We start from the raw sequence: 25,054 nt of genomic DNA, 5'->3' as shown, positions 1-25,054 counted from the left end.
GACTGCAGACCGGGTACAAAATGAAGACTAGGTACAAAATGCAGACTGCAGACTGGGTACAAAACGCAGACAGAGAATAAAGACTGTTTTCCGTCTGATACGTGACAACATGTTATCTAAAAACATACCGTGTGTCACGCAGTCGCTTTTCCGCGGTCATCTGTCACCAACGTTAGCATTATTGTGGAATATTCCTTGCTCGTTTCTTCATATATTTTGTCTTTAACAAAGAAGCCAGGCCACAGGTTATTTATCTGCTGCTCACCTGATTTGCCAGCTGACTTGCCGATTTCCGAAAGGCCGCCTTTCTAGCTTCCGAAAGCGAAGACAGCGGACGAGCCACAATCAATGATGCTCGTGTGTTATGTCACTTGTCCTCGATATCATATTGCGTGTTGCTATTTTTAAATATTGATATGACAGCTTGCGCACAAAGTGAGAAGATATGAGTAGACTAGGAAGGCTTGAAATTCTATGTAAGAAAGACTGTGGCCTGACTGATTGGCGGACGTAGCTTGTGATAATACAGGATAATACCGATTCGATTTTCACCCCAGGCGCCATTTCATGCTTTGTTTATCCCAGTACCAATCGGACTCTGCTCTAACAAGCATGTACTGGGCCATGATCTGGTGGCACAGCCGGTAGAAACTCACGTTAACAACCGTAACACTTACTCACATTTCCCCAAATTGTTCCTTTTTCTTTTCGTTTGTCCGCCATGTCGAGGTTTCACGCGGGTTACCGCTGTACACTCGTTCCCAGACTCCCGTTCCCCGTTCCCCGTTCCTAGTTTTAGTAACATTCATTCTTTTGGAAAACTGTGTCTGACTGCAAAAGAAAATCGTGTTGCGAGAACTAGACGACATGAACTAGACGAGCATGAAACTAAAATAAATAGCGAAACAAAATGCCGCATCTTCCCTTATAAATGAGAGTCCTTTTTAAAAATACTCCTGCCTTGATTGAAGAAAGATATGTAGCTTGAATATTTCTTCATAAACTGCGTTAAGGGTCGCAAATTCTTGGAAGTTATCCGCAAAATACACAACTTGAAAGTTTATGCAAATTATGTGCAATGCAACTTGAGCTTAGTCACAGGACTGTTGTGTTTTCGCGAAGGAGCTTATCATGATTCAGTTTGGCTCTCTCGAAAAGATTATTCGCTCTCCAAAGGAGATATGACTCTTGAAAAGGGTTTAAGATCGAAACACGGCAAAGATGTCAGTTCAGCTACACAATTTACCCGGATCGCCACGACCAGCAAACAAACTTCGGACAATTTCTGCCAGCATGTACAAAGTAATAACCATAAGTTGTAAAAAGACCTCGAAAATTCTATGCAAACAACTTCTCCATCAATGCGAAGGCAGTTGTTCTTCATTCTTGAACCAAAATGGCTTAAACTCGCAACTTGCGATAGGATGAGGAGGATACTCAACGAAGCAACTTGAATAGTAGATATCTAAGCGGAACTCTTGTGCTAAAATATCCTGATTCTTTAATTTGCTTTTATTGTGTCAATTACGCGTTTTCGTAAAGTACAATTTGATACTGTGGTACGAAGCCCGAGTAAACGCTCTTAGAGCCTCTAGTTTTCTGACGCGTGTTAGTTTTGGTTTCACTCTTTTGACTCACCAAAACTAGTGAGTATAAAACGACTATAGCTTTGTTATTCATAGTAGGCTTATAATCATCTAGTAAACTGTTTTCATTCGATCTACTTTTTCAACACGAAGAAAGAACTCAGACCAAAATTTTGATCCTGCTTTGGAAACTTTATGTTAACAATCAGACCCAGTTTCTAATCATATTTACTGTATGACGATGTTGTGACCATAGATGAAGCGCGATTGAGAAGTCGAAAACGCGTCCTTCGCGTCTCATCAGAGATTACAATTAAGGTATATTAATGTGTTCAGTTATATTTATGTGTTCAGAGTGATTTGCTGGTATTCATCATGCATACCGTCCCTCAATAGGGATCTTACGCAAAACACGACGGCAACGGCAACAAGAACGTCACCAAACAAAAGGTTTAATCAGCAAACCTGGCTGAATGGCTGTGCTCGCGCGTTATAATTCTTGATACATTTCTTTGCCGTCTTCTGCAAATCAACATCGTGAAATGACCAAATTCTGCGTTGTCTGGAGAACGCGAACCACAACGGCTAATTTTTCGTATTTCTATTTGGAACTGAACGCATTTGTAGCATATTCAGTAGGGGTAAGTTTTAATACCGACAGACACACTGGATAGATAATAATAATTTAATAATAATAATTTATTGATTTATGGTACGCTTTTTAACATACCAGGTGATCAAAAGCGCATTACAACAATAAATAACCTAAAACTATACAAGTATTAAAAATGTACAATAAAATTTAAAAATAAGAAGAAGAAGAAGAAGAAGAAGAAGAAAAAAAATCTAATAAATAAACGAGAAAATTAATTCCAAAGTAAAATAGAAACACATTTTTTTTTACCAGGCGTCGTCCTCGCCGTCGCCGTCGTATATGCCTAAGGTCCCTAATATCAAATTTATCCCGCATTTTCTGGTTAAAATGAACACATCATGTCTTCTCAGGCCAGGACAGGATATTTTATCCTGAATCCCGCATTCCGCATCCCGCCTGACTTATCTCGCCTCCCAACAACCTAATATGTCGACATTCCGCGTCGAAATGAATCTTCCATGCATGACGAGATATGATAATCAGTGTTTTCTCGAAACTGGTCGAGAACCCTTCAAGCGGTTTTCGTAGTTTCACTTTCCAAAGCAAGTTCCGCCGTGGTAAGTACAGCTCAAGCTAACTTTGCATCGTCTGGTTTCTATCTTAACCAGTTAGAATAGTATATAGCTCGACTATAATAGCCATGACATTCAGACAATCATAAAATGATGATCAATTTCAAGCTCCGTCGCTTGCTAGTAAACAACAAAGTTTTTGGCTCTGTTATTTCTAATGTTTGTTACCATGGGAAAACGAGAGTTTGAAATCGATCAAATCGTACAAAGTGCTTTAGTACTTTATAGAGTGAAAACTGACGAAAAGTTAATTCACGATCTTCCATATTTTGCAACAGAATGATGTCAAAAGTAGCTTTCATCAGTTTTCTTATCTCTCTTCAGAGCAAGTCATTCTGTCTGTGACAGGAACCAGCGTGGAATGTAAATTTTGAAAGTGAAGAATGATCATCGCAGTAAATTTTCCAATTTAAGCAATTGGAAAGAAGAAGCCTGAAAAAATCAGGGCTTCAACGGGATTCGAACCCGTGACCTCCGCGATACCGGTGCGATGCTCTACCAACTGAGCTATGAAGCCACACATTGGGAGCGAGGTCAATTTATTGAGTTCATATCTTCCCGTGAGTAGTTTCATATAAACTTCACATCATTTCACTACTCACGGGAAGATATGAACTCAATAAATTGACCTCGCTCCCAATGTGTGGCTTCATAGCTCAGTTGGTAGAGCATCGCACCGGTATCGCGGAGGTCACGGGTTCGAATCCCGTTGAAGCCCTGATTTTTTCAGGCTTCTTCTTTCCAATTACTTAAATTGGAAAATTTACTGCGATGATCATTCTTCACTTTCATCTACAACCGCAGTTCATATATGAATTATTTCATATAAACTTCACAATGTAAATTTTATAAATCAGCCAACACAGAGTTTAATACTAAACTGGAGTGGTTTTTAAGCCCGAGAAACTTCAAAAGAGCAAACAAAGATGCCAAGATTTATACTGAAAGGTCCAGGACTGTGAACAATCTTTCGTTTTTCGATCATACACAGTGCGTTAATTACATAAGCATAACATTTCTGTTGGTTAATCAATAAGACAGAACGGAGTTAACATTGGCTTACTGTGTTTTATGCATGGTTAAGCCGAAGAACGAGCAACATACAACAAAGAACTTTGTTTAGCTTGATAATTAGGTCACTAATTATTAAAAACCCAGCATACTTTGAAAGCTATTAGACTTTACTGTCTATTTAACAAAGCATGCAGATAGGACAAAAATGTAAATGTATTTCTTCAGTCACTAACACTGGAAAAGTTGAAAATTTACATGGACATGTCAATTGTAATTTACAGTATGTAAATCTTGATTTACATTCTTTGTAAATTACAATTTACATGTTAGGGTTTTGTAAAATAAAATTACAGGAAATTTACAGCTTTTAGTACAGCATGTAAATGTTCTGTAAATAGTGATTTACATTGTCTTTGTCGACAATGATCATTTGAAGAACATGTAAAAACTTGTAAAATATTTTACGCACTTTTACAGTATCTGGCTTTGTAAAAAACATGTAAATTGCTTTGCTAAACCATGTGAGGAACGTGTAAATAATTCAAGCGAATGCTGTAAAAAGTCTGGAAATGTTATGTTTGTAACCCTGTAAAAACCATGTAAATGAAAAAAGGGGGCCTGTAAGAAACATGTAAAAACCATGTAAATGAAAAAAGGGGACCTGTAAGAAACATGTAAAAACCATGTAAATGAAAAAAGGGGGGCTGTAAGAAACATGTAAAAACCATGTAAATGAAAAAAGGGGACCTGTAAGAAACATGTAAAAACCATGTAAATGAAAAAAGGGGGCCTGTAAGAAACATGTAAAAACCATGTAAATGAAAAAAGGGGGCCTGTAAGAAACATGTAAAAACAATGTAAATGAAAAAAGGGGGCCTGTAAGAAACACGTAAAAACCATGTAAATGGAAAACCTAGAAGTTGCACGGGTGCGACACCGCACTAACGAAGCTGTCTTCTTGTGAACTTTCCGCGCATCCACAACGACAAAATAAAACTAGAATTGTTACTGCACATGCAGGCGTCCCAAGCTTACGTCTCTAGAAAAGAGAAAAATTAATTCTCGGACACGTACGTATTTATTCATGAAGGACCATGAAAGCGTCACGTGTTGTGTGAGTTCAAGACGGAAAGAGCCCTGGTGACCGAGTTTGAACTGACGCGGAGTTAGGTTAGGCAGGGAACCATAAGGAACACCCAACGACCGTTTCCTCTCGAATGCTTTTCAACGCTGTTTTAGGCTATCTGGTGTACTTTCAAAGCTCTGTAGGTTAATTTTAGGTTGCGCAAAAAAAATTTATCTGTTCGGTTATTCTAGAGGAGCTTGAGTATTCTCGAACTTATTAGGGCTTTTTTGTCCATTTCCCGAAAACGTTAGGTCTTATCGCCTTTCCGAAAATGATAGCTGACTTTTTTTCGGTACCCAAAATGACATTTTTAACAATCCGAAAACAACAAACATTAAACTTCTCATATCGCGAAAGTTCGAGGTCACAGTTGTGCCCCTGAACCGCTGAGAATGAACGAAATATCATCGATTTAGAGCATTAAATATTCCGAAACATGCACATTCTACAAGTAAGATTAATACAACTAAGTCTGCCCTTGCATGTTCACTGTTTCTTTGTTTCTTGTTTTGTTTTGTTTTGTTTTGGTGATTTCTACCGTTTTGTACTTTCATTGCCATCACTGTTATCCCAGTCCCTTTATAAGAGCATACCAGCCTTGTGATTGGTGGTGATTGCCCGATCTCCAACAAGCAGGAATCAGCGGTCTTCATGTTAGGTACCAGGTTCTCTCGGTTCTCCCGCCATGTTTGGCAGTTCGTTGGAACTTGCATCGAACTCGAGCTCTGTTTTAGCGGACCAAAATCCACTCTACCTTCGCTTCGTCACCGTGCACGGTTTCAAGGCAAAGTTTACCGTTACCCAGAAGTTGAAGATAGCGATTACAGGCAACAAAAACAACAGGTAAGCAAGTTTTGCATAAATTGAACGAGCAGAGTAAAGTAACGTCAAGATACGTATACATTTCGTTTTGCCTTTGGTTGTGAATGTGTCATTATCAAGGAGAAGTTACATTGCTTGTGGAATCGACTTTGGTGATGTTTACCTGCCGTACATAAAGAGCTTTATTATCTGTTATTATCTGTTCTCGATAACTGAGCATGAGCATGCGACATTTGTTATTGGCTTATATGCACCTCATGATTCTTTCTGATGCATGCTCTTGTAAGGTTATGTTGCCCTCTGATGTGAATGCTAGTAAGCTAAAATGTAATGTGCCATCTTCAGCAGAGAAATTTCTCTTATGCTAGAGTAAGTATTCTGAAGTTACTCAAGTGTCTACAGTTGTACCTACATGCAAGTTACAATATGCTGTTATACACAACTGTACATGGACATTGCACCCACTGGTGCTGATACTGTAGTAAGTTAAATGTTGTGGTATTTTCTTTCACAAAAAAAACACTATGATACTTTATGAAGAGGTATACATGTACCTCAAACTGTCATGAAAACTACACAGGACTTGAAAAAAGGAAGAGTAACTTGCCCAGGCGGGAAAATCTACTTGTCTTGGATGACACAGTATAGTCAATCGATTATTTCATAACAATCAATAGAAATTAGTCAATGATATCAGAAATCAATAAAAGGATTCGTCATGAGTCATCGATTGTGATCAAATTTTCAATAAGCATTATCAATTTTGCTGATATGGGCTTATCTTTTAAGCAACATTTAATAAGAAAGAAATGAACAAAAGATTTAAAGTGAAATATGAAATCATGAATACAACTGCATAAAAACATAACATTGTATCTCGTAAACAGAATATTTTGCTGGCATACATGTATCAGGGACTATGTTTTGGGGGGTTTTGGTAGTGCCTTTGAAATCTACATAAAAAAAGTTACAATCAAACACTGTGTTGAGGGACAATTTTTCTACAGTTTAGGTGAACTAACAAAGAGAGACCAACTTTCAATTGATTCTCTAATGACTGATAAATTTGGTAAAATCAAACTGATAACTTGAAACTTTTCTAGCATGTGAGTACGAATTTCTTTCAATTGATTGATAGCACTGATAACACTTACATTAATTTCAATTTATTGATTTATATCAATTTATGGATCAATTTCAATCGATTACCTTACCCTGGGATGACCAGAGAGCACTTTAGAGCCCTGTCACAGCTGTACATTTTACTTGTACGAAATTGGGCTCATACCAAATACATGTAGGTTTCATGTGTCATGCATCTGTTCATGCATCTGTAGCAGGGCAGGAAAAAAAATTGTAAGTCACTTGCCCAGTGGGCCAGTCAATTTCAGTTTTCACTTGCCCCACTTAAATATTAGTTGCCAGTGTGGTGGCCAGTAAGGAAATCAGAGGACAAATGCGAATGAAGTACACTTGGATTCCAAACTAATTCTTGCTTTAACTAATCTTTAGGTGTTAAGTTTTGAAATGGAATGACTGGAAATTATCATTTATCAAGCTGGCATTTTTAGTCAGACTCACAAGACTACTGACGCTACATTGTAATTTCACTTGCCCACTGGGCCACTGAACTTCTATTTTCGCTTGCCCAAGAGCAAAATTTACTTGGCTGAGGAAATCAGACCTGGGTTTTTTCCTGCCTTGAGTAGATCACAGATAACATCAAAATGTGGTAAAAACAAAAAATAGTCACATAAGCCATTACTAGAGTGTGTCACAGAATCTGTCAATTTTTCAGGTGTGTGTCACTGATGTTTTTACCACATTTTGATGTCTTCTGTGATCTATTACTGAACAGATGCACAACAACATAGAATCTGTCTGCTTCGTAATACATAACAAAGAAACAAAAACAAACTTTTATGACATCATCTGTACCTTTGTCCACCAATAGAGCATAAGTGCACGTAAGAAACAATCAAATTGTGCCTGCAAATAACTTGACTTATTATTTAAACATTGTTTGATAGGAGTTTGATTTATTGTCCATAATTATTACAATGTAGGAGATAGTGAACATTGAATAGTTAGTGCCATGGATTTTGAGTTTAGTTCTTCTACATCCTCTGACATTCAGTGCCTTCCAATCAGAGATGCAAATTTTTTGTCACACAGTAGCTACAGATGTAGATGTATGATCTGTTTGATTGATGAATATTCAGGGCTCAAAATAATGGCCGGTCAACGGGCAATGTCTGGCCAGAATGGTGACTTGACCGGCCAAAAACTTCACTCGCCGGTCATGTTGACCAGTCATGTCATGTTGAGACGGTCACGTTGTTCATTCTTGAATAAACAATCAAATCCCCAACTGTAAATCTGAGAGTTTTTATCTCTTTTTTATCATGACCTCTAATGAAAACATACACCAATGCATACATGTATCTGTTTGAACGGCTAAAGACCATTCACTTGCTGTTTGTCATGCGTTCAAGATCGATAGGAATGCCATTCGAGCGACTGGGGTTAAATCTGTTCAGAAAAATATTGAGCCAATCTTTAAACAGTCTAGCAGTGACTGGAACAAACAAACTATATTTGTGGGTTTAATTTAGCTCACATTACGTGTACTTGATTTTTTCGTAAATATCTTGACCAGTCAGAAATGAGACGTGACCGAGCTAAAATTACTTTGGCCGGTTAACATGACCGGCTACAGTCCGATTTCAAATGTCACAGTATAAATTGGAATGATAAGAAACAAAATAATAACTCCAGTGTAAAATTCACTGATTGATATCATACACAGAATTTGCTGATTCATACTCAGACATAACTTATCTTATTTAACGAAATGTTTTATGTTACTTGTAGGATGAAGTAAAATTGAGAGTGGTCAATACATGCATACTCCTTGGCATTGATGCTTGATCAGGAAAAAATCAGCCACTGAGAAGTCTACAGTACCTATGACTCTATAAGGGGTCCGAGGTCCATTTCTTGAAGGCCCTGGAAACCTTTTGGGCCCATAAAGCCATCTTTAATTGAGCTGTGTCTAAAAACTAAGAGCTGTATATGCCTGAAACTTCTTGTGTGAAGGAAACCTCTGTTCATATTGAGAATAAGCGAATAAAACAGCTCTGTAAGCATAAGATTTCAGATTTTGGTATGGCTTTCTGGGTGCGAAAACTTTTTGGGACCTTCGAGAAATGGGCCCCTGGTGCATTACAGTCTAACATGGTGACCTTCAACACTTTCTGGCATAAATTCAACCACTTTAAACATTATTTTCAGTGCTTTGAAGTATCACCTACACTGTACCTGTGTTAGTGAATTAGCATTAAATTTGAATATCTTAGATTGCTAGGTTGATACTTATTGTTCAATACAGCAGCTATAAGATTTCATCATAAAAAGCAACGGCTATGTTTACATACATGTAGTACCAGAACAATAATTTATTAACTTATGATGTGTTATGGGAACTATGGTACTAGATAGGCCTTTCAATTTCAACAGGTCCCTATGAATTTTTTTTTTTTACAGTACAGTTTTTTTTTATCACAAAAAGAAAAAGTAAAATTTTGAATATTGTTTACAGTGAGTGTTTTGTCAGGGGTCCAAAATGTTTGTCCTGTTTGGATTCTGTACAGTTTTGGAAAAAGAAGGAAACTGTGACTTTGTAAACATAGCCTAAAAGATGTCAGAAGCCTTGTTTTATGTTATGCAATGTAGTATTCCTTTGGCATGAATGTTTTTATGATGAATTTAAAATGTCAATCTCTATCTTGTGGTAAATGTTTTTTCTCCCTATTTTCTGTTATTTCAAAAGAACAATTCACTCTATGAAAAAAGTTGATCAATATTTCACACTTACATTGCAGTAATTTTCATAATAAGGTAAAGGTAAAGTCTGCATATGAGCCACGTGGCCCAACAGACTGGAGCTTATCCCGCTTTCTGTAGCAGGAAGCGACTAGGACTATCTCTACTTCCCCTGGATGAGATGCCAGTCCATTGCAGGGTTACCCCACCATTAAATTCGCTGGTACCCACTTATACACCTGGGTGGAGAGGCACTGAGAGTAATGTGTGTTGCCCAGCAACACAACAGAATGTACCTGCCTAGGGCTTGAACCCAGACGGCTCGATCAGGAGTTGAGCTCACTACATGTAACTACGAGGCCATCGTGCCTCCCACATTTTTCATAATAATTATTAAGGCTAATTTAATCCTACATTAATTACTTAGTAAGAAAAAAGCAGTTTATTCATTCATTTTATGACAAAGGTATTATCATTATGTTACATTTGACTTTGTGAATTTAGTATATATTTAAGACAGGTATCCATTTGCAAACAATTTTAATTTAGTAATACGCCTAAATTGCAAAATTTTCACTCGTTGTAGCTGACAACAGTATAGTTCTTAATCATTTTACTATTTATGAATTAAATAGAGTTGAATATGACATGGTTTTGCACAATCTTGAAAAGGTCTTGAATTTTAGTAGTCTTCTTGAACAGTGCTTGAATTCGGTTAAAGGAACTCAGTCATGGTATTTTAAAATATTTTGGCCATGCGCAAAATTACATTTAAGTCGTCTTGTTATGGATAGAAAGAAAAGAAAACATGTTTTATTTGTTGCAATGTGTACATTGTAAACCTTATTCATGGCATATAAAAACTATTTGAATTTTACTGAGTTTGTTCTGATTGCAATAAATTTCTGATTCTGTATAAATTTGCATGTTTTCTACTATTATAATTAAGGTCAACAGATTTGATTACAATAAAACAGTACATTCCATGTATTTTTCTTCAAGTTATTATTTACAAGTTATTTATCGTACAGGGTTTCTGCCTCCCTTTTTCGATTTACATGTTATTTACAGGCTCCCTTTTTACATTTCCAGGTTATTTCCAGGCTCCCTTTTTTGATTTACATGTTATTTACAGGCTCCCTTTTTCAATTTACAGGTTATTTGCAAGCTCCCTTTTTCAATTTACAGGTTATTTACAGGCTCCCTTTTTCAATTTCCAGGTTATTTACAGGCTCCCTTTTTCGATTTACATGTTATTTGCAGGTTCTCTTTTTCAATTTACAGGTTATTTACAGGCTCCCCTTTTCAATTTCCATGTTATTTGCAGGTTCCCTTTTTCGATTTCCATGTTATTTACAGGCTCTCTTTTTCCATTTACATGCTATTTACAGGCTCCCTTTTTCGATTTGCAAGTTATTTACAGGCTCCCTTTTCCGACTTACATGTTATTTACAGGCTCCCTTTTTCGATTTCCATGTTATTTACAGGCTCTCTTTTTCCATTTACATGTTATTTACAGTCTCCCTGTTTCGATTTACATGTTATTTACAGGCTCCCGTTTTCGATTTACATGTTATTTACAGGCTCCTTTTTCCATTTACATGTTATTTACAGGCTCCCTTTTACGAGTTACATGTTATTTGCAGGTTCTCTTTTTCAATTTACAGGTTATTTACAGGCTCCCCTTTTCAATTTCCATGTTATTTGCAGGTTCCCTTTTTCGATTTCCATGTTATTTACAGGCTCTCTTTTTCCATTTACATGCTATTTACAGGCTCCCTTTTTCGATTTGCAAGTTATTTACAGGCTCCCTTTTCCGACTTACATGTTATTTACAGGCTCCCTTTTTCGATTTCCATGTTATTTACAGGCTCTCTTTTTCCATTTACATGTTATTTACAGTCTCCCTGTTTCGATTTACATGTTATTTACAGGCTCCCGTTTTCGATTTACATGTTATTTACAGGCTCCTTTTTCCATTTACATGTTATTTACAGGCTCCCTTTTACGAGTTACATGTTATTGGCAGGCTCCCTGTTTCGATTTACATGTTCTTTATGGGCTCCTTTTTTAATTTCCATGTTATTTACAGACTCCATTTTTCGATTTACACGTTATTTACAGGCTCCCTTTTTCGATTTACATGTTATTTACAGGCTCCTGTTTTCATTTTCCATGTTATTTACAGCCTCCCTTTTTTAATTTACATGTTGTTTACAGCCTCCCCTTTTTATTTACATGTTATTTATTTAGAGTATTATGGCAGCCTCCCTGTATTAAATTTACATGTTATTTACGGGTTTCCAGGTTGAATCACAAGAAATTTACAGGCTATTTACAGTATTTGCAGGCACAGTTTACATGTTATTTACATGATCTTAGCCCTTTGCTTTGAAACATTTACAGTGTTTTCTTCATCATTTACATGTTTCACTTGAAACATTTACATGTTTTTTACATGAAACCTCCAAAACATGTAAAAGGGAAAAAATCATGTAAATTAATCTTTACAGTCTCTTTTTGATTATTTACATGTTAATTACATGTTATTTACATACTCTGTAAATTTTCAACTTTTCCAGTGTAAGTAACTGTGAATTGCTGTTTTTCACCCCACATCCCGTCCCTCAATATCAAATTTATCCCGCATTTCCTGGTTGAAATGAGAACATGCTTCTCAGGCCGAGATATTTTCATCCCGAATCCCACATCCCGCATCCTGCCTGGATTTTCAGCTTTTCCCGCATCCCGCCAAGGTTATGTTTTCAAACTCCAGAAACTTTAAAAATACATCCTCCATGCATGACGTATTATGATGATCCGTGTTTCCTTGAAATATCTAGAACCCCTCAAGCGATTTTTGTAGTGGCACTTTCCAAAGCAAGTTCCGCCTTGGTAAGTACAGCTCTAGTTAACTTTGTATCGTCTGGTTTTTGTCTTAACCAGTTAGATTAATGTATAGCTCGATTATGATGGCCACGACATTCAGACAGTCATAAAGTGACGATTAATTGCAAGCTGCATCGTTTGCCTTTACATAGCAAAGCATCGTTAATCTATAAGACAGAACTGAGTTAAAACCTATTGTGTTTTACGCACAGTTGAGGCAAAGAGCGAACAACAAGGAACTTTGTCTAGCTTGATAACCATTTCGCTGATTGTTAGCCATGGTCAAAGACCCAATATGCTCTAAAAGCTATTAGACTTCACCGTCAGTGTTTAGCAAGGAATGGGAATAGAAAAAATGTAACTTGCTTTCGAATGTTTCATTTGATTGTTTGCCGAACGTTTGAACCTTATTTCAATTTTAATTTGTTTTGGCCTCCTATTGTCTTGCAGGGAAACTCCCTCAGTGCTGTTTCAGTTTCTATTACTTTAGGTTCCACTTTTATCAGAAGACTGACAAACTGAACACGGTAAGTTTATAAACTGTAAGCTATTTGTGACTAGTAGCGTGCACATACCTAAGATCTAATCAAAGATTATAAATGCGTTCGACGCCGTCACTAATATATATACTTTAAATGATTTCACTTGCTGACTTTCAAACTCTGGCTATTATTAAAATCAACATTTTTCATTAGCAATCGAGGTTTTACAGACAGATATATTTTTATTTTGAGGTCCGCCGTATAAAATACGATTTGTTGATACGTTGCGTCACGGCGCCTGTTTCCGTAGACTCACAAAAATATTTACATAAGCCTTCTAATTTCGCGCTACAGATTTTCACATTAACTGGTAATCGGTTTCAGCGTCAAAGCTAATTTGTAAAAGTGTTTTTTTTAACGTACATTATTTTAAGCTTGAAGCACAAATGTAAGCAAACATTTGCAATCGCGAACTGGTTTATCGTAAACATTCGAAGGAGCGATTATCGCGTCTAAGAAACTAATAGGTCCGCACTGCGTACTTGTGTGTGCGTAACGTCCTTTTTTCTTTTTTGTTTTTTTTAATTTTACGGGTTGAGGAAATTAAACTGGGATGCTTATTGGAAACGAGCGTCTTCATCGGGATAGTGTGCTGTTCCCTTTCTTTCTCGGGTTTTTTTTTTGCCTCCCGATCCCTACCACGTCCCCGTTTACGCCCGCAACATGGGGTATATTTGTTGGTATGTTTAGATAATAGCTAGTCTACTTACGTTAGTCCGTTAGCGCCACTATTACGTCACGTTGTATCGTTTCGTGCATGCTCTAATTCCCAGAAAATGACGATCGAATCAATGACATCAAAAATTGTAGGGTCTAGATTTTCCTCCACATCAGTCGTTTGCCCTATATACACTTTGCAGCACATCATTTGTGTCAACCAAAGCATCACCTCATAATTCCACATTTTTTATTGGGTAACGACATGTTTCAATTTTGGCATGAGAATTAACGTCTTGGCGCAGAGAATTGTCGCAAATTCTCCACAATACGACATCGTCGTCCGTAATTGAGGCCACGCACGTCATATTCATAACTGATCCTTAAAATGTGATAAGACTTCCTGTGCATTCACGAAATGGTTATGAAAGCCGATTCTCGACCGGTATTGTTCGTATACTAACTTTTGGTCTTGAAAAAGCAACAACAGGGTGTCTGTTAACCCTATTCAAGTGTATTTCTAACAATTCAAGTACAATGCAAGTGCAATACAGTCATTTTTAGTTTCTGACAATCCCTGACAATATGCTTAACTTTGAGATGCTTCCTACATCAATCAGTTCAAGCCCATATAAATGTTGGCTAGCGAAATTACAATGACTCCCTTCGCTCTATTGGGCAACCCGCGCCGAACATTCAGGCCGATAAATTTTAGCTCGCGAAAGCGTACCAGCCCCTGTGCAACCTGCACTAACCACATCAAACTACAGCCAATGAAACACAGCTGTTCCCACGGTAAACATCCCAAAGCCACGGCGATTCAAAGTCGTGTTCATGAACATACAAAATAAACTATAAACCACGAGGTAGTCTTTAGATGCTCAGACTTGCTCACACCACAACGAAAACCTTGAGGTGTGTGATAGTCTTTGCGCATATGACGTGTGACGTCATTCAAAATGGCGCAGAAAATGCAGACGTTCGAAGAAAAAATGTCTAAATAGGTCACCTTGAAACAACAGTATACCCAAGATTATGAACTGCGTCCTGCGAACGCAAAAAAACTTCAGCTTTGTCATTCATATTCCCACGATATCAAATTTATCTCGAATTTCCTGGTTGAAATGAGCACCTGCTGCTCAGGCCACATCCTGCCTGCTTATTTTCAGCTTTTCTCGCCTCCCGCAAAGCTTATGTTTTGACACTCTAAAACCTTCGACATACATCCGTCTATGCATGATGTAGTATGATAATCTGTGTTTCATCGAAATATCTAGAACTCCCTCAAGCGGTTTTCGTAGTTTCACTTTAAAAAGCTAAGTTTCGCCGTGGTTAGTACAGCTCTTCAGTGCTAACTTTGCATCGTCTAGTTTCTATCTTAACCAGTTAGAATAATATATAGCTCGATTACGATAGCGACCATATTCCGACAATCATAAAGAGGGGATTAACTGCAAGCTCTACCGCTTTCTAGTAGATAACAGTCTGTCAGATCTGATGTCTGTTACCATGGGAAAACGAAAGTATGAATTCGCCCAAATCGCACAAAGTATATTATAAAGTGCAAACTGACGAAAAGTTAATTCACGGTCTTCCATATTTTACAACAGACCGATGGCAAAAGCAGCTTTCACGAGAGATTCATGCGATTTATGCTGGATGGTCTAGGACTGTGAAAAATCTTTCGCTTTGCGATCATGAACAGTTCATTTAAAATTACTTAAGCGAAACAGTTAAGGTTACTTCCCACCTTCAGAGGCCAAAAAAATCGTTTTTTCTTTTATTGGACAAAATTTAAGTTCGTCATTTTATCCAGTGTTTCCAAAAGAAAAACATTAAAAATCTCAAAAAGCGGCCGAGTTATTTAGAAAAAACGTATTTTCAAATAAAGTTAATAAACTAGGAAGGTGTCACAATCTTGTCAACGGGCGAGAACCCTGGGGAAATTTTCGCGGCAAACGCTCATTGCTCGAATTTCATGTCATTTGCATATTTTTATTTACATCACGCACTTGACAAAAATTCCCACGTGGAAACTCTACGCTAACTCCTATGGAAAAATCAAAAGCAGAAAAAAGTCCTTGGGTAAAGAACACGAAAAAAACCGGCCCAAAGAAGAAAGAAAAAGCTCCACATTGTCAAGGAAAGAAAAGAAAACCTTGCCGAAAGCGACAAAGGCTGTTGGTTTGGCCAAACGCCTTCGACAATCTCGACATCTGCTGAAGATCCGGAACGTTCGAATATCCTTGGAGCAAGTAGCTTAAAAATCAAAGTCAACGTCAGTGCAGGCTGCAAACAAGATTCTTCGTCGGAATCTGGCGGAAGTGATGAAGAAAATGAAACCCACCCAAGGAAACTCATTTCAGCAATAAGGGTATTTTTTAAGCTGTCCGTCGATTCCTTAACGTCTTGTTTTTCAGCGGCACATTTTCCGCCTTAAACCTTTTTGGCGCGGGTTTTGCCTTTACCTTTGTCTTTAGCGTCTTTGCCTATTATATTACGTCGCCATCCTGAATTGAACTCCACTGAGCGAGATAAAAAAACATGTTGCAATGCGATGCTTTTCCCGGGAAATCTTGATCTGTTGTCATAGACCCTGGGAGGTCCTGTTGTTCCATTGGTTTGCGGTTTCATTAGGCGTGATAATCTCCGGGCGTGGCACGAGTTGTTTACAAACCTTTACAACCTAAAATCTCGCATTTGATTTTTGGAGGAGTACATCCACTTTGAGCGAATTGATAGGGTATGCAGATTTGACGGATTTTCGTGAAATTTCGCCAGAACATTCCAGAGATAATGACAAACCAAAGTGTGTCGGGAAATTTTGATATTTAACACATTTTTCCCGTGGCGTCCATTTGCGCAACACGTCTCGCATGTTTTTATCTACTCCAACTTTAGAAGTGGATATCTAGACAACTAATCAGAATATCGAAAAAGCCCGACACACTTTTGTTGATTGATGGCTTGTGAATAAGACTGTGCAGCCATTTTGCTCGTACTGCGGAATCCGATACCCGATAAATTCAATAGAAGAAGCCTCGGTCGTTTCACGCCTTACCGCCTCCTGACACTTCCTAAAAGAAAACATTGCTAAAATTGTATTTTTTTCGTAAAGTACATTTATTAAGCTTTCTTATGATACATAGTTTGTTGGCGTTTTATTGAAACTGGCGCGCGTACAATTTTTTTCCCGAAGGGCACCCGCGAAGGTGGGAAGTAACCTTAAGTTGGTTAACCAATAAGTCAGAACTGAGTTAACACCTATAGTGTTTTATGCACGGTTAAACCAAAGAGCGAAAACAACAGACAACAAAGAAATTTTTCTAGCTTGATAACCATTATACTGATTATTAGATATGGTCAAACAATCAATGTACTTTGAAAGCTATTAGACTTAACGGTCAGTATTTGACAAAGAATGCACATAGGAAAGACAAAATGTAACATACTTTCGAATGTTTTTATTTAATTGTTTTGCTCAACGTTTAAAACATATTTCAATTTTAAATTGTTTTGATTTCCTATTGGACCTCTTATTGTCTTGCAGGAAAACCCCCCAGTGTTGTTTCAGTTTCCATCACTCTTGTTTCACTTTCATCAGAAGACCGAGAAACTGAACACGGTAAGTTTATAAACTGTAAGCTGTCTGTGCATGACTGATAACGTTGAGTGCGCGTATAATAAGTACAGCTGATTTTCAATACTTTAAATTTACACTGGGAGAGGTTTGCATGAATCGCGTGGCTGATTTTCTTTTTCTTGTAAGAGCTCTTAGTGAGTCACGCGAAAATTACGTCACGCGAATAATTGTTTGGAAGCATCGTTTGCGCAGTAATAATTTGCTAAACTTTTCCTCCTCTTCTACTTTTCAGAGGAAAAGGTCCTGTTATTGACGCGTAGTCATTTTGGTTTCATTGTGGTCGACTCACCAAAACCAGTGAGTATAAATCACTATTTTAACAGCTTTGTTACCCATAGTAGACTGAAATCATTAAGCAAACTGTTTGCAGTCGATCTAATTTTTGAATGCAAAGAAAGAACCTGGGAGAATTTGTTGCCGTAGCATCGACCGTAATCAGGAACTACTTTTAACTTTAACGTCATGTTATTAAAGACTAATTTGAACCAGTTATAGTTAATGACGCTGGTGTGACCGAAACGCGATTGGAAAACTGTTTTACAAACTCATTAGTGTTTCCAAACACTCCCGAAAGATAAATTTACTTCTCCAGGCATTGAGTAACTGAGATTTGCTGTTTTTTATCCCACATCCCGCCGCTCAATATCAAATTTATCCCACATTTCCTGGTTGAAATTAGCACATGCTGCTCAGGCCAAGATATTTTTATCCCGAATCCTACATCCCACATTCCACATCCCGCCATGATTTTCAGCTTATCTTGCATATTCCGCCAAGTTTACGCCAACTTCAAAATGGCACATTCCGCCAACTTCAAAATAGATCTTCCATGCATGACGTATTAGGATAATCAGTGTTTTCTCGAGATATCGAGAACCCATCAAGTGGTTTTCGTAGTTTCACTTTGCATCGTCTGGTGTCTTAACCAGTTAGAATAATATAGAGCTCAATTATGATAGCCACGACCTTCAGACAATCATGCAGTGATAATAAATCCCAAACTCAATTGTTTGCTGTGACAAAGAGAAAGTTTTTACTTCTGTCGATTGATATTGTTACCATGAGACGGCGGCAGAAGGAACTCAATGAGATCGTGCAAAGTAACTTATGAAATGAGCACTCGCATATAACAAATATGAAGAATTACAACAGAACGATGGCAAAAGCCCGTCGTCTTTATGTGTCGTATTTGTCTTGTGAGCAAGTCAGTTAGTTTCTATGAAAGGAAGGCGAGGAATGTAAACTTTATTCATTAATCAACTCATAGTTAGTAGAGGGGCATATAGTTTTTAAACTTGACAAACTTCAAAAGAGCAAACAAAGATGCCACGATTTATGTTGGAAGGTCCACACAGTAAACAGTCTTTCGTTTTGAGATTATATATAATAGGCATAAACCACGTAACCGAAACTTCTCAGTTGAATTATATAGTCTGTGAAACAGAAATAATTACCTATTGTGTTTAAAGCACGGTCAAGACCGAAATGAAAACAAAAACATACAACAAAGGACTTTGTTGGGCTTAATAATCATTTCAATCTATTAACTATAATCAACAACGCAATATGCTTTCAAAGGCATTGGATTTTGCCATCAGTAATTAATTCCACTCTCTAATTTGCATTTGTTTTTGCTCTTCAGTCTCTATCACTTTTGATTTAATTTCGTCCAAGGATCGAGAGACTGAACACAGTAAGTTTGTAAACTTTAAGCTGTTCGTGATTGATACCGTTTCATACACATATAACGTGTATTTGAAAGCGATGTTTAATAGTTTCAATTTACACTGAAAGAGATTTTTCATGAATCGCGTGACTGATTTTCTTCAGTTTTCGAGTGCTGTAAGTCACGCGAAGAAATAAATCAAACGAATTCTTGTTTGGAGGTACCGTTGTGGAGTAAAAATCTGCTTAACTTTTCCCTCTTAACAATTTTTACAGGAAATATTATCGTTGTCGGCGCATATTGGTTTTTGTTCCATTCTAGTGCAGAAGTGGTGAGTGCAAATCAGATTCAGCTTTGTTATTCATATTGGACTGAAATCACCACGTTAACTGTTCACAGTCGCTCTGCACTTTCGAGGAAAAAAAGGGGGACTTCCGCGAGCTCAATGATTGGAGAAAACGGGAAACATTAAACAGTTAAATTATCACCGTCATTTGAGTAGAGTAGCCAGAACTGGAATTAGCAGTCGCACGCCAGATACATAGTTTTATTATATATTTTTAAAAAATATGAATGTGACTGAGCTCGGCTATGTTCAGTGTGTTTTTCTTTTACTGATCGGACGCAATCTGCTCGGCGACATTTTTATTAATAGGCTAGAGTAGAGATTTTGAAGGACTCAACACTGATAAAATAATTTTGGGATCGATAAAGAGTCACAAAAATACTTAACTAAAAAAAAGGACTAGTAAGCAGCCTGAACTTTAACGGTGATTTTTGCGGGAAAAAAAAGAAAAACGAAAAGGCAAATGCAACTCTAAGAAAAAAAACGCATTGCCCTGACATGATCAACCCGACGGTTTTCACACACGCCAAAACAACTAACTGCATTCAACCAACGGCCTCGTATTTTCATCAGTTTTCTGTTTTATTTAGATTGGAACTATTTCTGCTCCCCTATGACAAAATGCAAGTCCATAACAGGACTACCCCCAGCTTTGAATTCGCCATTACCCACTTAGACAACCAGGTTGAAAGACGTACAAAAATATATTATTACTCGAAATAGCTACAAATCTTGATTCGTGTTATCCGCTTGACAGGGCCTATAGAGAGGGACGCCATGGGCATCATAACAGACATTTTACAAGCCATCTCTATTGGCTTGGTTGTTGCTACTTTCCTTCTTAACACTGATCGTGGTCTAAAGGCCATTGAGGTCTGCCAAGAATGTTTGATCTGCCTAAATAACGAAGTACTAAAAGCGGGAGAACTTTTCAATTTATTCAACATTTACATTTATCAAACTTTTTTCAATGCGTATTGTCATATCCCTGATTATACAAAAGCCTTAATCTACGGCAGGGAACTTCTTGAAATTTACCGCAAGTGTAGTAAAAAAGACGAGGAAAGGAATCTAAATATAGCAATGGCTAAAATATGTAAACAGCAATATCGATACAAAGAAGCAAAGGAACTTTATGAGAAAGCCATAAAAATCATGAAGGAAATGGGTGACAAAAAGGGAGAAGCCACTTCGTACGGAAACTTGGGAACTCTGTCCTTTTCTCTTTGCAAATATGACAAAGCTGAAAAATATCTTGAGAAAGCACTTGCCATCAGAATACAAATTGGCGACAAAGAAGGAGAAGCAGCAGATTACGGAAACTTAGGAACTGTGTTTAAATCTCTTGGTGAATATCACAAAGCCAAAGAATATCTTGAGAAAGCACTTGCCATCAAAATACAAATTGGTGACAGAAAAGGAGAAGCAGCAGTTTACGGAAACTTAGGAACTGTGTTTCAATCTCTTGGTGAATATCACAAAGCCAAAGAATATCTTGAGAAAGCACTTGCCATTAGAATACAAATTGGTGACAAAGAAGGAGAAGCAGCAGATTACGGAAACTTAGGAACTGTGTTTGAATCTCTTGGTGAATATCACAAAGCCAAAGAATATCTTGAGAAAGCACTTGCCATTAGAATACAAATTGGTGACAAACAAGGAGAAGCAGCAGATTACGGAAACTTAGGAACTTTGTTTCACTGTCTTGGTGAATATCACAAAGCCAAAGAATATCTTGAGAAAGCACTTGCCATTAGAATACAAATTGGTCACAAAGAAGGAGAAGCAGCAGATTACGGAAACTTAGGAACTGTGTTTCAATCTCTTGGTGAATATCACAAAGCCAAAGAATATCTTGAGAAAGCCCTTGCCATTAGAATACAAATTGGTGACAAAGAAGGAGAAGCAGCAGATTACGGAAACTTAGGAACTGTGTTTGAATCTCTTGGTGAATATCACAAAGCCAAAGAATATCTTGAGAAAGCACTTGCCATCAAAATACAAATTGGTGACAAAAAAGGAGAAGCAGCAGTTTACGGAAACTTAGGAACTGTGTTTCAATCTCTTGGTGAATATCACAAAGCCAAAGAATATCTTGAGAAAGCACTTGCCATTAGAATACAAATTGGTGACAAAGAAGGAGAAGCAGCAGATTACGGAAACTTAGAAACTGTGTTTCACTCTCTTGGTGAATATGACAAGGCTAAAGAATATCTTGAGAAAGCACTTGCCATTAGAATACAAATTGGTGACAAAGAAGGAGAAGCAGCAGATTACGGAAACTTAGGAGCATTGTATCAATCTCTTGGTGAATATGTCATGGCTGAAGATTATATTGAGAGGGCATTGTCAATTAGTCGAGACATTGAAGACTTAGGCAAAGAGTGCCAATGTCTTTGTAATCTTTCAGTGGTGAAGTTATGCCGATATAGGATCCAGGAAGCGTTTGACTGTCTGTTTTTGAGTATGAACAGAAGCGAAACTTTACGAAGTTTGTTAGGGGACAACGACGATTTTAAGGTATCGTCTTCAGATGATCGCGATTTTCTTTACCGGAATCTTAGTGCATTCCTTTGTTTTTCGGGAAATCCGAACCATGCACTTTATGTTTTAGAGCTGGCTCGGGCTAGAGCATTAGCAGACTTGATGGCAACTCAGTATTCTCTTAAAAGCCAAATCTCAGCTGATCCGCAATCGTGGATTGGTATTGAAAATATTATGAAAAAAGAAAGTAACTCCTCTTGTCTGTACATTTCTTATTATAATAATGATCTGTCTTTCTGGATTCTCAAGACAAGAGGAATCATTCAGTTCCGAAGAATAACAGTGGATGAGAAACTAGTTGGTGCCGGACCAGTTGGCAAGTTACATGATTTCTTCGCAAAAAGCTTTCGGAGCTTTGCTATTTTATCCGAGGAAGATTGCGAAGATCGATCTTTAAGTGACGTTGAGAACCTCGCAGCATTGAGACTTATAGAGGAAGGAGATGAAGAAAGTCAAAACTCCGAATCGAGCGTTTCTTTGTACTACAGAGTGTTAATCCGTCCGGTAGCTGATCTACTTGAGGAGCCCGAGCTCATTGTTGTTCCTGATCGCTTCTTAAACCAAGTTCCATTTCCAGCGTTAACAGATGAAGGCGGGAGGCATTTATCAGAGAAATTCAGAATCCGCATCGTTCCTTCTTTGACGACTCTCAAGCTCCTTCAGGACAGTTCTGTATACTATCACAGTCAGACTGGTGCTCTGATAGTGGGGGATCCAGTTGTCGGTACGGTGCGTTACAAAGGAACGAAGAGGTGGGTTTCTAGGTTACCCTGTGCAGGAAATGAAGCAGTCAGGATTGGACGACTGCTAGGTGTTCAACCTTTGTTGGGACGGCAGGCAACCAAGCAGGCGGTACTTGACGGGCTACATTCAGTGAGTCTTATACATTTTGCAGCCCATGGTAATGCCGAAAGAGGAGAAATTGCCCTTTCTCCAGTAGGACCTCCTAACAGGCTTCCAGAAGAAGAAGATTACCTATTGACGATGTCTGACATTGCAAACGTTCAACTGCGAGCTAAACTGGTGGTACTTAGCTGCTGTCATAGTGCACGTGGGCAGATTAGAGCCGAAGGAGTCGTTGGGATCGCTCGAGCGTTCTTAGGATCCGGTGCACGGTCCGTTTTGGTGGCTCTATGGGCCATAAGTGACAAAGCAACAGAGCAGCTAATGTGTCGTTTCTACGAGCATCTTGTTTGTGGGGAGAGTGCCAGTGAATCTCTTCACCAGGCCATGAAATGGATGAGAGGTAACGGCTTTAACAACGTTCGCGATTGGGCGCCGTTTATGCTGATTGGAGATAACGTGACATTTGACTTTGGGATATAACGGTAAGTATTTTTAAGAAACAAAATGCTTTTTTGGCGGAGGGAGGGGAGGGCAAGCTAATAAACGTTAACGAAACTGTCGCCATTGCATGTCATAAGTTAGGAGATCCAAATCCTGCTAGACATGTCAACAACGGTTCTTGAAATCGTTTGCATTTAGAACACTCGCGCAACGATTTCATCTGTTGGTAGTTCCCTCGAAGCCTCGCCCTCGCCAATGAAGCGTGAGTGTTTATGCTAACCATGTAAATCATCAACTGGACAAACAATGTGATTTATAGACGCTTTTGTTTGATACTTTTCAGCAATAACCTCTAACAACTGAGTGCGCACTCTGATCATGAGTGTCTGTGTAGCCAAGGGTTATTTTCCTGTTCTTACAGAGACGCATGGTAACAGCTACGTTTCCAGGCTTTTAAGCGTTGTAATTTAAGATTGCGCTCACATGCATCAGATAAACACTGTTTAAATTCGTTGCCACTTTTTCTCCGTGTGAGACGTCCTTCGAATACAAACAATTTTGAATCAAATGTACGAGTTAGGTTTTTCAAGAAATAACTTCGTGGCAAGTCTTATGAACGAGAAAGGAAAGTAATAGCTAGAGATCAGAAAGTGAGTAGCCATTAGTTAAAGATCATCAACACATTGTCCGGGAGACAGGTGATGAGTATAGACCAATCGTCTTGATGTGACACTAAATTCTCAGAACTTACGTTAACAAAACTATATGGTAATTGAGTAGAGAGAATTAATTTTCTCTGAGTGTTTTTTAAGTCTAAATCTCTTCGATTTAACCCACTATCGCCGCTAAGCGACTGGTGGTTAAGTGTCGGTTGCAAGTTAAGGGCCTACTTACATGGTGAAAAGTTGTCCCTGTTGAGAATGTTTCCCACTCACCCCTCCCGCGACCCACTGTTACCGAGCGATTATAATGTATGAAAAATTAAAATTTCCTTCTTATCAAGCCTAGAATTTGCCTTGTCCTTCAGGATAAGTGTTTGCTTGATTCCAGTTGTTTTTCACCCAGGAGTCACCTCGCGCACGACATAACTTATGACTAGCGGTTTAAACAGTGCGCCATTACTTATAAAAAGTGTCGTTTATGGTATCATATTAAAAGTTCCATTTTTTAAATTGTTAGTGCGAATGAGTTTTCTCTTTGTCTTTTTATCACTCAGTTTTTTGACTTTTGCTAATGTCCAGGAACTCAACAAACAAAAACACAACTGAGCAGGAAAAGTACTTTGCTGAAGCGTATTGGATTGTTTGTAGATTCTGTTCATTTGCAAAACGCATCAATCACTGAGTTTAGGTAGTCCAGTTAAGAAAGTTGTGTTTGAATGCTTGATAAATGATATTGATCTCCTTATAATACCATTTAATTTAATTTGCCTCAAGCAATATCTTGTATTACTTTAGACTATGCGCCTACTGGCGCCTCGAGAACTGATGATGACTTTAGGGTAGTTACTGTCTCTATAGTTATATTAATGCGTTTGAAATTTAATTCAATCTAAATTTAGCACTAGATAGTTTTTGACGTGTGTTCTAGTGCCTCTTGTAAATAAAGTGAGATCATTTTTAACATCACACAGTTTACTCGCTATCCCCTTTCTTATCGGTTCAGAGCTGTAGTCCAGACTGGAAACCATGCATTCCTGGTTTGCCTTCACTAATATGCAGCAGCTAAGTAAATGCATGCCGGGATCAAGTGCATGATTTCCGGGAGTTAACGCGCGGTGTCTGAGCATCTTGTATATTTGCACACAAAAAATTATAAATTTTTCTATATTGTATTTTCCGCAACGGTAATTAAGAGGATATTTTCTTAGAAACAATGTG

General features: G+C 38.0%; 1 protein-coding gene and 1 long non-coding RNA gene across 3 annotated transcripts; both read left to right on the top strand.

Moving 5' to 3' along the window:
- The first annotated feature begins 5,463 nt into the window (after window positions 1-5,463).
- Window positions 5,464-10,590, top strand: LOC149107813 (uncharacterized). Of its 2 annotated transcripts, none has more exons than XR_016209131.1 (2): window positions 5,464-5,796; window positions 8,650-10,590. It is a non-coding gene; the product is annotated as an uncharacterized LOC149107813 (long non-coding RNA). The 2 variants fall into 2 exon arrangements; XR_016209132.1 differs by having other exon boundaries at window positions 5,464-6,144.
- Window positions 10,591-18,979: 8,389 nt separating this feature from the next.
- On the top strand, window positions 18,980-24,802 carry LOC149107812 (uncharacterized). The gene is made up of 3 exons (XM_089295941.1): window positions 18,980-19,024; window positions 20,101-23,215; window positions 23,518-24,802. Exon 2 carries the CDS (start codon window positions 20,121-20,123, stop codon window positions 23,211-23,213), a length of 3,093 nt encoding a protein of 1,030 aa, XP_089152067.1. The 5' UTR covers window positions 18,980-19,024; window positions 20,101-20,120; the 3' UTR covers window positions 23,214-23,215; window positions 23,518-24,802.
- The last annotated feature ends 252 nt before the right edge of the window (window positions 24,803-25,054 follow it).

The sequence above is a fragment of the Orbicella faveolata genome, unplaced genomic scaffold (assembly GCF_042242905.1).
Source record: "Orbicella faveolata isolate gen_17 unplaced genomic scaffold, um_ofav_v1 contig_26, whole genome shotgun sequence".
NCBI lineage: Eukaryota > Metazoa > Cnidaria > Anthozoa > Scleractinia > Merulinidae > Orbicella > Orbicella faveolata.
Note: the sequence above shows the minus strand (reverse complement) of the source record. Positions and strands in the feature narration are given on the sequence as shown.

Coding starts and splice junctions, on each gene's coding strand:
- LOC149107812 (XM_089295941.1), top strand. CDS start 20,121: ATGGGCATCATAACAGACATTTTACAAGCCATCTCTATTGGCTTGGTT.